Source organism: Falco biarmicus, chromosome 5, assembly GCF_023638135.1.
Source record: "Falco biarmicus isolate bFalBia1 chromosome 5, bFalBia1.pri, whole genome shotgun sequence".
Lineage (NCBI taxonomy): Eukaryota > Metazoa > Chordata > Aves > Falconiformes > Falconidae > Falco > Falco biarmicus.
Genome location: NC_079292.1, coordinates 69,241,608 through 69,254,641, shown reverse-complemented (window position 1 = coordinate 69,254,641; position 13,034 = coordinate 69,241,608). Strand labels below are relative to the sequence as shown.

Genomic DNA, 13,034 nt, shown 5'->3' with positions numbered 1-13,034 from the left:
ATGACTTAACTAGAAGAATGAGTTGTCTTGAATCACAGAATGCTTTTGTTATCAGATCCCAGGCCAAGCAGTGGGCTCTGTTACTTTTAGGGACTTGGTTGATATTAAAGTGGTCATACTCACATTGCAGACAGCAGCACCAAATAGAACTGAAATAGAAGGAAACAGAGGGAGGGCAAAATCTGAGCAGTCAGAAACATCAAATTACTTCTCCCTGCTCATTCACAGCTATTTCCTGACCCCAATGCAGTCAATGGGAGTTTTGCCAACTAATTTCAATAGGAGGAGAATCTGGGTTGGATTGAGGTTTCCTGCTTCTGCCCACTGCAAAACAGATGCATTCCAGACCACTCTCAAGAAGAAATAAAAGGGCAAAATCCCAGTTACCCTGGCAACAGGGGGGACAGCTCTCTTTGCTATCATGTAATTTTGAAATTCAGTAACTGTTTTGTGCCATGACATGTGTTTCTCTCCTCTGTCAAATTAATGTTTTCTTCCCATGTGGAATCCATCAGGGAAAGAACACAGAAAAAAACCATCAACACAAAGAGCCCCCAGAAGCCTTTTCACATTTCCCACCTCACATCTGCCATAATGGCATAATCATGTTTGCAAACAAGGAAAAACTGCATCAAACATGTACTTCCCAAAACACAGAGAATAAATTCAGCCTGCTCTGTGAATGCTCTCAATGCATGTGAGAGATGCCTGGTAATAAACTCCCAGAAGAATGCCAAGACCTCTGCTTTGCAGAGCATCAGCTAAAGGCTGCACAGATTGTCCAATTCTGACTTCATTTATCTTCCTTTCTTACTCTTTCTTCCACTAAGGTCCTTGCTGTTGTATTGCTTGGACTTGTTGACCATTTCATTAAGGGCTGTAAACACCCAATAAGACTTGGTTTGGCATATACATAGCAATATACAGTGGCATATACAAAATGTGACTGATGTTGCCCTAAAGGCTGGCACAGGCAATCAAACCAAATAAGGATGCAAGGGAATTTTTCTTCTCTTCCACCTTGTGTCCTGTTTTACAGGAGGCAGTTCACTGCTGACAGGCAGGCAGCCCCCTCTATGGAGTAAGAAGACAGCAAAACCTGCATCTGCAGCCAAAGACAGAGAAGAGGGAACATATGTTCTCTGTGTTTGGGATGATTCAGTTTAGGTAGACTACCTGGGTCAGAGCCCAGATGGTGTAAACTGCTGAATCTCAGAGTTTACATTAGCTGACACTCTAGTTTAGTAAGTATATTTTAATGACATCTCTGAAATCTTCTGATGTTCTTTATAAAAAACCCCAAACAACCTCCAAAGGGAGACTGAAGAAGCAAAAAATGATGTGACTTCCTTAAAGTAACTGTGTGAATCACTGTCAGAGTTCAGGCAGGAGCCCACATCTCCTGAAAATCAGTACAATAACTGATGCAAAGGCAACCCCTAAAGTTTGTTGAGCTAAACCAACAGCTTAAGGAGGTCTGAACTGCCCTGTGCACTTCAGCGAATTGTTATCTGAAAGGCTGAGGGCTGATACCTTAAAAATCAACATTATTCATTAAGCAATGACTGAAAAAAGTGCGCTGGAGAGGGGCAGGGACACTTTTCTGTGGAGTTCAGGACGTTGCACTAGAGACAGAAGGCAGTGAGCTTTGAAGAGCACTTGAAAGAAAAACACATCGAAGCTGCATAGAAGGCAATGGAACTCTTTCAGCAAGAGCTAAACACAAGACTACAAGGAAGACATTGGAGCCTCGGTGATGTAAGCTCATCACTGCTATTAGGTGGGATTTAAACATCTTGGGGGCGCTCGAGCCAAAGGGATTCCTGAGGGAATTTACAACTATGCCATCTGTCCCTTATACTTCGAGCTTATTTTGTAGATGGTTTCTGGAAGAGAATTAATACCATCTATCTCCCGCAGTTTAACCCTACTAGTGACTGACTGCACAAATGCCAAAACATTCAACACAGTAGATAACACACACACAAACCCACAAAACCCTAAACAAAACACTCTGTCACTTACTCATGGTACCTTTCCTGTGGTATTACCTTAAGCTGAAGCCATTAAGCAAAAGATCTGTATTCTCAGTTTGATTTTGTTACACAGTGTTCATCCAACCCATTTTCTAGCCGATCTACCAAGCCCCAAGAGCAGTACAGCTGCAACGCAACTCAGCTTCGGGAGAGCAGACAGGCTTTGTCAGACCTGGTTAGTAAACTCGTCTCCAGCACCTGAATGGGTTGAGATGGCTCTGCAGAAGGTATATTCATAAGCAGTAGGATAAGCGAGATGTAGGATAGCTAGGTGCAATACATATACCAGGACTTTCTTCCCATGTGACATACATGACAGATAAGCATGACAACCAATAAGCGAATATGACATCTTAGTAGAGGACATCTGCAAGCCATTTGGCTTTGAAAATACATTCTCACTTGTCACTTGAGTAAGGATTGACATTCAGAAATAGCAAGAAATACAATCTAGCTTAAACAATATGGTACTTGCAATTGTGCAAAAGTAAATACAATAGCCTACTGGAAAAGAAAAATGAATGCGATTTATGAAATACAAAAGGCCAAGATGTAAGTTCCACAAATCTGCCAGGTTAGGACATCTATCCAGGTATTGTTATTGGCCTAGGGGTGGGGCAGGGGAGTGTTGCTTTTTACCATCTGACCCAGAGGCTATTTGCTTCCTTACCAGAGCATAGCAGCACTGAGACCCTTTACTTCTGTTGTCAGAAAAGCCTGTGGCAGGGAGACCAAAGTACAGCACTGGACAGTACACCAAAGCTAGAAGGGTTAATTTGGCATTCACAGATGCAGGCCATATGTGACAAGAATACTGCTATCAACAGCCTGCTCTAGATGGGACACACACATCAAAAGAACAGGTAAATAAACTTCATGGACTGAGCCAGTTGCTTGGTCTCTCCTATTCTCTTATGCAGACTTTTGTTAGCATGACCATTGTCCCCAGTACATGGCCAAAATCAGTCCACAGCCTTCCTTCACATCCTGAGCAATTCCTGTCAACAGATGCATAATTCTACTGTTCAATGCTAGGCACTGCAGACATCTGTTCCCAAGCCTGGTCTGTCATGGAACAGAAGTGGATAAGTGACCCAAAGCTGCAGAGAATGTGCTGTGTGCTAGGGACTAGTCAGCAACCACTGCCCTTAGACCTCACACTTGGAACCAACGGCACTGAAGATACTCTATTCATTAATAGTTTGGAAAAGAAATGGGTAATAAGTGAGTTTGCTGCTAGTATATAATTCTGCCATTAACAGCCTACTGTGAGAAACTCTAGACAACCCGTCAGATGTAAGAGGACTGATTTTGTAAACCATGCCTTACAAAGCTCACCTTAAACTGAACAGGAAGAACTGAAAACAAGCTGAAGGTACGTTATCTTTCAGTTCTTACCATCACCACCCACAAAAGGAGCTTGTTAGCTCAAAAGTGGATTGACTCCACCCTACAGCACATGCAATGAACCTAAGTCGGACGTATTCCCTAATGCTGTTACCAAAGCAGCATTATTTTTATGCTAATTAAAAAGGAAAAACTTCAGATCTGTGAGTAACCAAGGCAAGTTCTCATCACGCTACTTCATCACTATGGCTATATTTCTCTTTAGTAGGCATGTCTGTAAGAAGATATGTGATAAACCTGACCCAATTTCCACTGAAGTCAATGGAAAGTCTTCTGAAGACTTCAGTGGAGTTGTGTGCAACCCAGCCCTTGTCCTCTCCACTCAGACATCACATAAATATACCAACCAGAGCCCACTACTGTAGTGTTTTGGTTGGGGTTTTTTTTTCTTTTAATAGGCAATTCTGTCTACATACAAATTAATTTGGATCACCAGACATCACCTTCCATGTATTATACACCACAGGGCTTCAAACTTTGACCATGAATAATAAATTAACTTCTGAGTGATTACTAAGGTTAAATTGTGAAAGCAAGCTATGAAGACACCAGCATAAAGATCAAAATAACCTGATTTGGGGAAAGTCTGAGCAAGACATCCGAGTGAGTCCTTCAGGTCCAGATACTTAAGTATCATGGGTATAACCTGATATTAATCACCCTATAATTTTTTTCTAAAATAACTTAAATGTTCTGGCAGCAATAGGGAGTAGTGCTTACTCTCCAAAAGAATGAGCATCTAATACAAACCTTGCTTTACTCTGTAGGGAAAACTTTCCCATGTCCAGTCTTCCTGTTTCTAGAATATACATTTCTGATTGGAGAATCCTGTGGATTTTGCTTGCCTGGTAGAAAGGGTGATCACTAGGGAAATGTCTCATGTCTTCTCTTTCAAAACCAGACTAGGCAAATGCACATTTTGGTCATGAAAGCCAAGAGTAGAGCCAGTGCTCATTTTACTATATAACTGTCTAAAGGTTCCAAGTCTGACATTTCCCAAATGCGCAATCCATAATGATAATTTCTGGTGTTTCTGAAGTGTTACACAGCTTCTATTGGTAAAAAAGGAGGTGGAAGGCAAAGATTCAATGAAGGTAATGAAATCTAGGGAATTGCTGCTTTCCTCAAGCCCTTCCTTCTTCAGGACTTCTAATAAGAAGAGACAGTTGGTGAATTCTCACTTTGCACAAACATCTTAACTCCAGAATAGAAGAAAAAGAGATAATTCCCTTACACGAAACGTCACAGCTTAATTCCAGCCTGGCAAAAGCAAACACAATGCTACTGATTTCAATGGAGTTACAGACGGCCCACTTAATGTACAACAGGGCTGATTTGGCCCCTCTCCGGTACTGTAGCACTGCTTTGCCTAGAAACCTTTGCATTCAAAGGAATTAACCATGTGTAAACAGCCTGCATCACTGAACTGCAATTAAATAATAGGAGACAGATGTATATTTTAAAACTTATCTCAGTAGCGGGCCTTAACAGCAAGTATTCATCGTTTTTTTCTCTTTAATACCATGATCTTATGTCAGTATCACAGACAATAAACTGAGGATCTGCAGAACAATATCAACTATTCCACACATATTTCTCCCTCCCACAGTTTTGTACAGATACTACACTGGAATCATGTATAAGCATAGTGAGAGTCTTAGGAAGAAGTTGTTCTTCCTTATAAGCCATCTCAGCACTACAGCAGGTGGGCATGGGCTCTCTTGCTAAAAGCATGGAAAGAGAGAAAGAGAGAAGAAAATTGCTTACTGTTTCGAGGCTTCTCCTCATCCATGCCTTCATCTTCATTTTCTGGGTCAATATCTTCTGCTTGAGTTATCCAGTCTAAGTATCCCTTCAAATCCTCCTCTAGCTGTTGTTTTTCCCGTAACTTCTGGAAATCACCCCGAGCCTTAGCCTTCTCTCTTTCTTTGGAAAACTCCCTAGCAAGAGGGAGGGAGGGACAGGACATGGGCGGAGGGAGGAAGAGATTGAAAAACAATGGGTTAGACTGATGTCCACTAGAAAGTCTCCACATTCTGTGTAGCACACCCAGCTTTCTCTATTCTTTTAAGACAGACACATGAATGAAGTATCCTTGCTAGATACACATGTAAAACAGCTGGAGTGTCCACATTCTTACCAATACTTAGGAAAAGAAGAATACCTTCTTTAACCCTTTCATTCTCAACATTTGATGGACAATTCAAATAAAATGCATATGTAACATTCATGTACAATACCATACACTTTCTAATATTCTTTACCACTTGATATTCTCCAACAGTTATGCATAAACATCTATAAAAATAATGGTTAATTTAATTCAATGATGAACTGTTTGACAATAATCTGACATCTGGAGAGTGAGATGATGGCTCTAATTTTTAGCCAGGTTTCAATTTGTCTTTAAGATTATAAGTGTAATAACAATTAAACTGGGCTAACTGTAATTAGTGTAATTGAAATAAGTGAAATTAGCAGTACTCACAATTCTGTACACATTTAATTGCAGGCAATTTCACCTGGACAATATATTTTAAAAAATCCAACTTCAATGTTTTACTGCAGACTTTCAGTATTTGAGGTTGTCTGATATGAAACATATTTTTCAAATATCAGGTTGGGTAGAAAACCATAAGAAATTATGGGTAGACAAACTTTTCTGCCAGAAAGTGAACTATGGTAGACATCTGATAGTTTTATGAAAGACCACTATTGGGAATACAGGCTTAAAACAGAGGGCACAGGAACAAGAATTTTGTGTTGCTTAGTTATGAACCTGGCTGCTTGCTTTACCTTCTTCTTGGCTGTGGTGCTGTTTCTTCCTCTCTTTCAGACACCCCTATACTGTATCATTTTTTCCTAGAAATGCTGACCTACCTGTATTTAGAGACTCTCCTCTGGTTCCAAGCCAGGTTTTAACACCTGTATTTTAATAAGTAAGCTTAATGATTCTGAAAAGTGCTAGACCAAGATTACTTAAGCATTGTCTTCTATATGCTGAAGCAGATCACTACATAAGGCACACACAGCAAATAATATGGCCCACTGTTTCTAGAAATGAGAGGTAACGTCACTCTCCAATGCATTATCCACTACCCTGGCTGATGACCGTAACTGCTTTTTTAAAAAAAAAAAATCCACAAAATATTTGGCTTAGGTTTGTTCCTGCAAAATCAAACAGGAAACCTACCACTAACTTTGGTGGGATAATATTAGGATTATGAAAATCTTACTCAAAATGTTAATGAGTTCCATGTGAAGTGTTCTCAAGCAACTGAGATGGAGGTACTTTTCTGACAGTGATGGTGAAGTACTTCCCTCTGAAAGATTTCCATTGACTTCACAGGCTCTGGATCAGGCTTTCAATATCATGAGCTGTGCATGAAACCTGCACAGCAACAGAGTGAAAGTAGGATGATGCCTTCATTTCAACTACATGACCAAGGATGCCTGTGTGATCTTCACCCCTGTCACACTGCTGAGGGTTCTGCCCATCCTATGGGAATGTAATAATGAAGGTGGAAATGAGGCAGAGAATCATTGGCTTCTCAGGTCTGAAGGTAGATCACAGTCAGCCCTGGGACCACACTTAGCCACAAGGCAGAGACAGCTATTGCAAGCATGGCAAGAATGAAAAATCAAATTTTCTCATGCTGGGAGCAACACAAACAAAAAATCCCCAACAATAATAAAAAACATACAAAGAATTTTTGAAAAAAAATCAATCAATAGCAGTTATATTTTCTGCTCCAATAACTACTTCCCTCTGGGTTTGACATAGTGCTTTATCCAAATTAATAAATTAACTAAAAAAAAATATTACTGAATGAAGCTATGTATTATTAAGCCTGTTTGATAAATCAAATCCCAATATTCCAATTGTTGCTCCTAAGATGGTATTTTATAATCTACAACAAATGCGTCCAATTTTGAAAGGGACTGAGCCCTCAACTCAAGTGAGAACTATTTATACTTGCATGGATATAACTTGTAAGGGGCTAATTTCGGAACCAAAGTAGAAAACATCATGAAACAGCCCCATCTACAGCAGATGAAATTCCTACTGTGCACTGAAGTGGATCGTTCATGTTAGATGCATCTAAGCTGCATACCAACTTGGGTCCTTTCAGTCCCCACTTACTGTCTTCTCTGAAAGGGTGCTCAGGTTTGGCAAGAGAGGTGACTAAACCAATGTGATATTTTAGCATGATGTCTTTACACTGACCATCTGATAGAAGTGAATTTGTTACCTACCTTTTTAATGGCACAAATGGAAATACTGTGATTGCCTAGTCTAAATGATCTGCAATTGCATGTTTTATTCTTTTGTACAATGTATGATACTCAACATGTCAGATGGCTCTCCAAAGAAGACAACTTATTTAAATTATCTTAATTTCTATGCTCTACTAACATTAAGACATTGAAAACAGGTGGCTCAGGAAAATTGCTAGTGCAATTCAAACCACCTCCCATGTGGAATGCCAGCCTGTACTCAGGCAAACGTAGCTCACAGTCAAGAACTAATATCAATGGTCAGTTGCCATCCCATGTGAAATGAGTTGGTGACTTCAGTCCAGCTCCTACTGCAGGCAGGTGTGCACATTACCTCTGCCACCATCACAGTTGGCAATAAATGGTCATTGTTTGCAGTTTCAGCAGGGAGGCCAACAACCACATGAGCTTTCTGATGGAAATGCCATTTTGAATCTGGAGGTGGTCTTCTCAAAACAGATTGCACTATCATGTCTGGGTAAGGTCGACAAAGGGTTGCAGAACTACCAAGCAATCTGTCTCTCTTCAGTGAACAAGAGAACATCAGTTTAAGAGTCAGTGAATCTGGCTGCTTTTATCAGATTTCAGTTTGCTTCACTTTCCTGTCTTTTCCCAGAAAATTCTAAGATACGTCTGCCAATGGGAATACCAAAAAGCAGAGCATTCTGAAGAGATATTTTCTCTGTGTGAGGTTAGAGTGGGTCAAGATCATAAACATAAACACATAGTTCTGTGCCCTGTGCCGTTGCAAAAGAAAATTTCTCTTGCCCATCCTGATGATGGAATATAAGTAATTCTTGTCTATATCTGATCTCAGTATGATTTCTCACATTTAGAGAAGTGATGCAAAATGAGCAAACCAGCAGAATTCTAGCAGTTCAAAACTCTTGCTTACTACTAAAAGTGCAGCACAAGGCTTCAAATCTCATCCACCCTGAGAAGTACACCGAGGAATGGGAATGGTTGGAAGAGGGGAGAGAAGACTAGGAAAAGGCCCTGAAAGGTCATAAAACTGCTCCAGGAGCAGCTACAATCATAACCAGCCCCCATTCACTCTGACCTCTTTCTTGGCAGTAAGGGCATCAAAAGCAGCCAGCTGGGTTTTCCAGGATCCCCGCAAAGCAGAAGAAATGGCTGTTCTCCTGCCTTCCATTTGCCCTAGGCAACTGCTTGTTTGGTCTGTGTCCTGGGATTTGGATCACTGCTAGGCAAAATATAAAAGAAATGTGAATCTATACGCTTAGGTGTGCAGGTCTGAAAGTTGAACCCATGCTGCCATCTTTTTCTCACTAATTGACTGAAATAGACAACCCAGATGTGAACATCTCTGATCCCAAGATACCTCTAAGAGGGGCTTCACTGCTCAGAGCAATGATGTAGAATCCTTTTGCCTGGGCTTGAAGAGGTCTACTGTGTTATCTGCTGACTGGATATTTGCTTTGGAATACATGAATTTCATATTGTGCTCAGTCAAGACAGGAAGAGGATTATAGCTCTGCACATGAATACTCTGTCATACTATTTAGCTTAGCATGTGACTAGTATATTCACCAGTAGAACCATGAATGGATGACATATCTGAGGAAAAACAAAATACAAATGAGCTCTTTAGCAGAGCAGAACTCAGCATTTGATTTTGCAGGTGCAATCAGGGTGTCTTTGTGAGTACAATTAATTACACTTACATACTTAGAAGTGATTAAAAAAACCTAAGCTAATCTGTCATTGATGAAGTGTACCTACATGACATGCTTGGTGAAGTTCCTGAAATAGATAAATGGGAAGAAATCAGAGATGCCTAGAATGGATATACAAAGATGCCTGTGAATGCTGCTTTGTATCTATGTAGGACAGACAGGTGGATCATCTACACAGATCAGACTAATAGCAATAGCAAGTCTCAAAAAAAAAAGCCAAATCTTCAAAATGGAGACACTTTGCAACTCAGCAGAATTTAGAACTGCTCTAGAAAGTTAATTGTTTAAGAACTGCTTATTTAGCCCAAAGAAAATTTGGAACATTTCTCCCATAATTTCTGTGTTTTTTCATGGATGCAAATTCTTAAGTTTCTTTTTACTTTTCTCGAGTTGGGAAAAATTTTGCAGAAACAGTGCAGCTGTCATAACACTGTGAACACATCCAGAAAGAGTGACTCACAGCTCAAACAAGGTGAACTTCATATTTGATTTCAGTTCTCTCTACAGACTGTTTCCATCTCTTACTACTAACTGTGGCGGTCTAGCTGCAGTATGTCAGGAGCTGGAAGATCTAGGCCCCAAAACACTTTCTTCAGTTGAAAAATGAAAGAGAGGAAATTCAGTTTTTAATTATGTACAGACACAAATCCAAGTGTAGGTAAATGGAATTCAGCAGTGCTTCATCAGTATGCACTCCTCAGAGCTGGGCTCACAGGCAGTTTATCCAATCAGATACTATATATTCTTTAACCACTGTCTTGTGGTCCTTGAGGGTGCCTGTGGTACAACAGATCACCTTCCCTCTGTCAGCTGGTTATCATCCTCCACTAGTGCTGACATCATTATCTGCTGATCGATGTATCCACCTGGAGAAATGAGAAGCTTGTGTTTTAAAATTGTACCCAGAGTATCACTCTCCAGATATCCAAACACAGACTATTGCCTAACATTTCATTACTGGGGATTTCCCCCCGCTCCTATTATTGCTTGGAAACACTTCTCTTTGCAGCAGCTGACTTAGTGGCATGTCTCCTTCAATAGAGTAATGAAGATAGCAGTAATACCTCCTGTAGATCTGCTATTACCTGTCTCTTTGCAGGATGGCCAATGGCGGATCTTCTTCTCCAGTCCTACTACTGCCCTTTCTGTGTTGTTGGCCTAAATACTGAGGACATAATTTATGTGAGGCATCAAGTCCTCTCCTGCTCAGAGATCATTTTCCCTCTCTTATGATCAAAAGACAGGGGATTTCAGGGCTGCCCCACTCAGGCAACAGGTACAGGCTCTGACCAAATTCATTTAGAGCTCATTAAAGGAGGTAGGATGTTAGAAACAAAGAAAAAGAGAATGCATAAAAGTCCTCATACCATATTTATCCATGTACATGGAATAGCTGTAGGCGCCCAGTCATGCCCAAACATGGAATTAGAAGCCTAATTCTAGGAGATCTTTTTTTAAAAATCTTGCGAGGAATGTTTGCTGGCTTGATTCCTCTAATTATGTGGCTCCCCAGGGGCAGTAAAATTTTTGACTACTGGGGACAATATCAATTGTTTTTAATCAAAGCTACTAAAATGATGCTTTGCAGTGAGGGTTATATTGCAGAACTGAAATACAGCTAAATGTCTAGATGTCTTAGGAATGTTTAAACAATAAAAGGACTTCTCCAGCTTCTCTGTTCATCTTTAGAAAAGGTCAGAGGGAAATGATCTTTTCTCCCTGCATCATGCTAGGCTTGCAATTTGCACAATAGAGAAGATGTGCTTATTGAAGAAGAAAGGTGCACAAGACACTCTTCAGAGAAAAAGAGTCTCCCATTAGGCTGTTCATTAGAGATACTAAGCAATGTGAAAATTTCTTATGTGAGAAGACATAATTTGGCAGGAATCTCACCCCACAAATGTGAAAAGATTTATCTCATGCTCTCACTCCTCCTTCAGCCCCACTGACTCTTCCAGAAATTTTACTATAAATCGCTTCCTCTATGGTGAATGGTATGCTTCACCCACAGGGGAGCATAGTGTTATCCTCATCCAACAGAGTACAGGTAGAGGTTTTAGATAGATGAACATGTTACTGGCAAAGAGTTGTCTTGTATTCCTTTGATTTAGTCAAAAGATTCCTTCCATGCCATTAGGAATGCCATATTTTGCTGTTGGCACAGCCATAGCCTAGACCTTCTATTAAGGTTCTTGAGATCAGCCCATCACTGCCCATTGTTTTGGTAACAAAAGAGTAGGAATAGAAATACAAATTTTAAAAAATAAACAATAATAAAACATTTTCCTGGTACTGCTTACCCGCTAAGTACACCGAGAACCAAGTTAAGTACAAAAAATGACCCTATGATGATTAGTGTAACAAAATAGATCCAGGGCCAGTCCCTTCCTATGGCATCATTGACCTGGAAGAGTGGAATGATAATTAGTGAGACAAGCTCAGATTCTGAGCACCGCAAGGCTCCAGCCAAAGAGATCCCAAGTCACCAGCAGTAAGATTTTCAATAGCCAGTTTTCTGGAAATTTATGACAGGCTGACATTAGCGATTTTGAATGCCCTGAGGTTGAATTTCTTTGTCAGAGAGTTACACCTCTTGTTTTACCTGTATTGTTATTTGCAATGTTTGAATATTTTGTCAAATTATTTGAGAGCTGATGTGAAGCTTCCTTGGATTCAGATTTTTAACCCCTCTGAAAGAATCCTGGTGACAGGGAAGAACCCTTATTATGGAGTCTTGCCCTGTAGCATTGGAAAAAGGACACCAAAACTGTCAGCTTACCCGCTCAACACACCAAGAACCAGATTTAGAACGAAAAAGGATCCAAAGATGACCAGACTGACAAAATACACCCATGGTAACTCATAGCCCATAGCGTCCTGCATCTGGAAAGATGAAGGAAAGTTAGAAGACAGAGAGGGAAAGCAGAAATGATTAGGCAAAGGAACAGATGGAAAGGTATGTAAACAGAGCCTGCAGTTGGTTTACACATAATCATAGCAAGTGTTTCTGTATGTTCTTTGTGATGTGACCACTCCTTTAACTGCGTTTTTCCTCTAGCTGTTTCCTTACAGGCAGTTATTAATATGGGCTGAGATATAAGCATGTGCTGCACTGGCACTTCTTTGCACACTCAAAGTTGTGGACTGTCACTTTCTGTTTACTTACAGCACCACAGGGGTCCACCCGATGACTTCAAAACTTCTAACCACTGCACATATGTATGACTCTCTGCTGCCAGTGAAAATGTTGTTAGTTTTTGCTAAGCACTTCCACGGTGTGTTGTCAGCTCACATTTACTTCCCATGTGTAGCACAGGTACACGTACCTCAGAGAGAAGCATGTGGTAACTATGGGCAAATACTGATCTTCCCCTAGCAATGCTCTGGTCATCTTTATAGTTTCCCACAGTGGCAGTAGCTGTATGCTTTTGAGGAAGGTCCTTTCAAGGCTCACCATGTTCTGACCTAGTCAAGTGTTTTCTAAAGCTTTCTCACAAACTTCTCTCCTTGAAGGATGAATCTCCTTCAAAATTTAATTCCTACACAACTGAATACTCAGAGAACTTTAGACTGTAAACTGAATGACATAAACATAGGTCTGGCTTTCACACTACTA

General features: G+C 40.4%; 1 protein-coding gene across 1 annotated transcript in view; it reads right to left on the bottom strand.

Annotated features, from left to right (window-relative positions):
• Positions 1 to 13,034, bottom strand: part of CACNA1C (calcium voltage-gated channel subunit alpha1 C) — a 486,917-nt gene that overhangs the window by 134,920 nt on the left and 338,963 nt on the right. Inside the window, exons 8-9 of the mRNA XM_056339744.1 lie at positions 11,719 to 11,822; positions 5,211 to 5,383 (exon numbers count right to left, since the gene is read on the bottom strand). Of these exons, the coding sequence (XP_056195719.1) occupies positions 5,211 to 5,383; positions 11,719 to 11,822 (277 nt within the window). The remainder of the gene's footprint in view (positions 1 to 5,210; positions 5,384 to 11,718; positions 11,823 to 13,034) is intronic.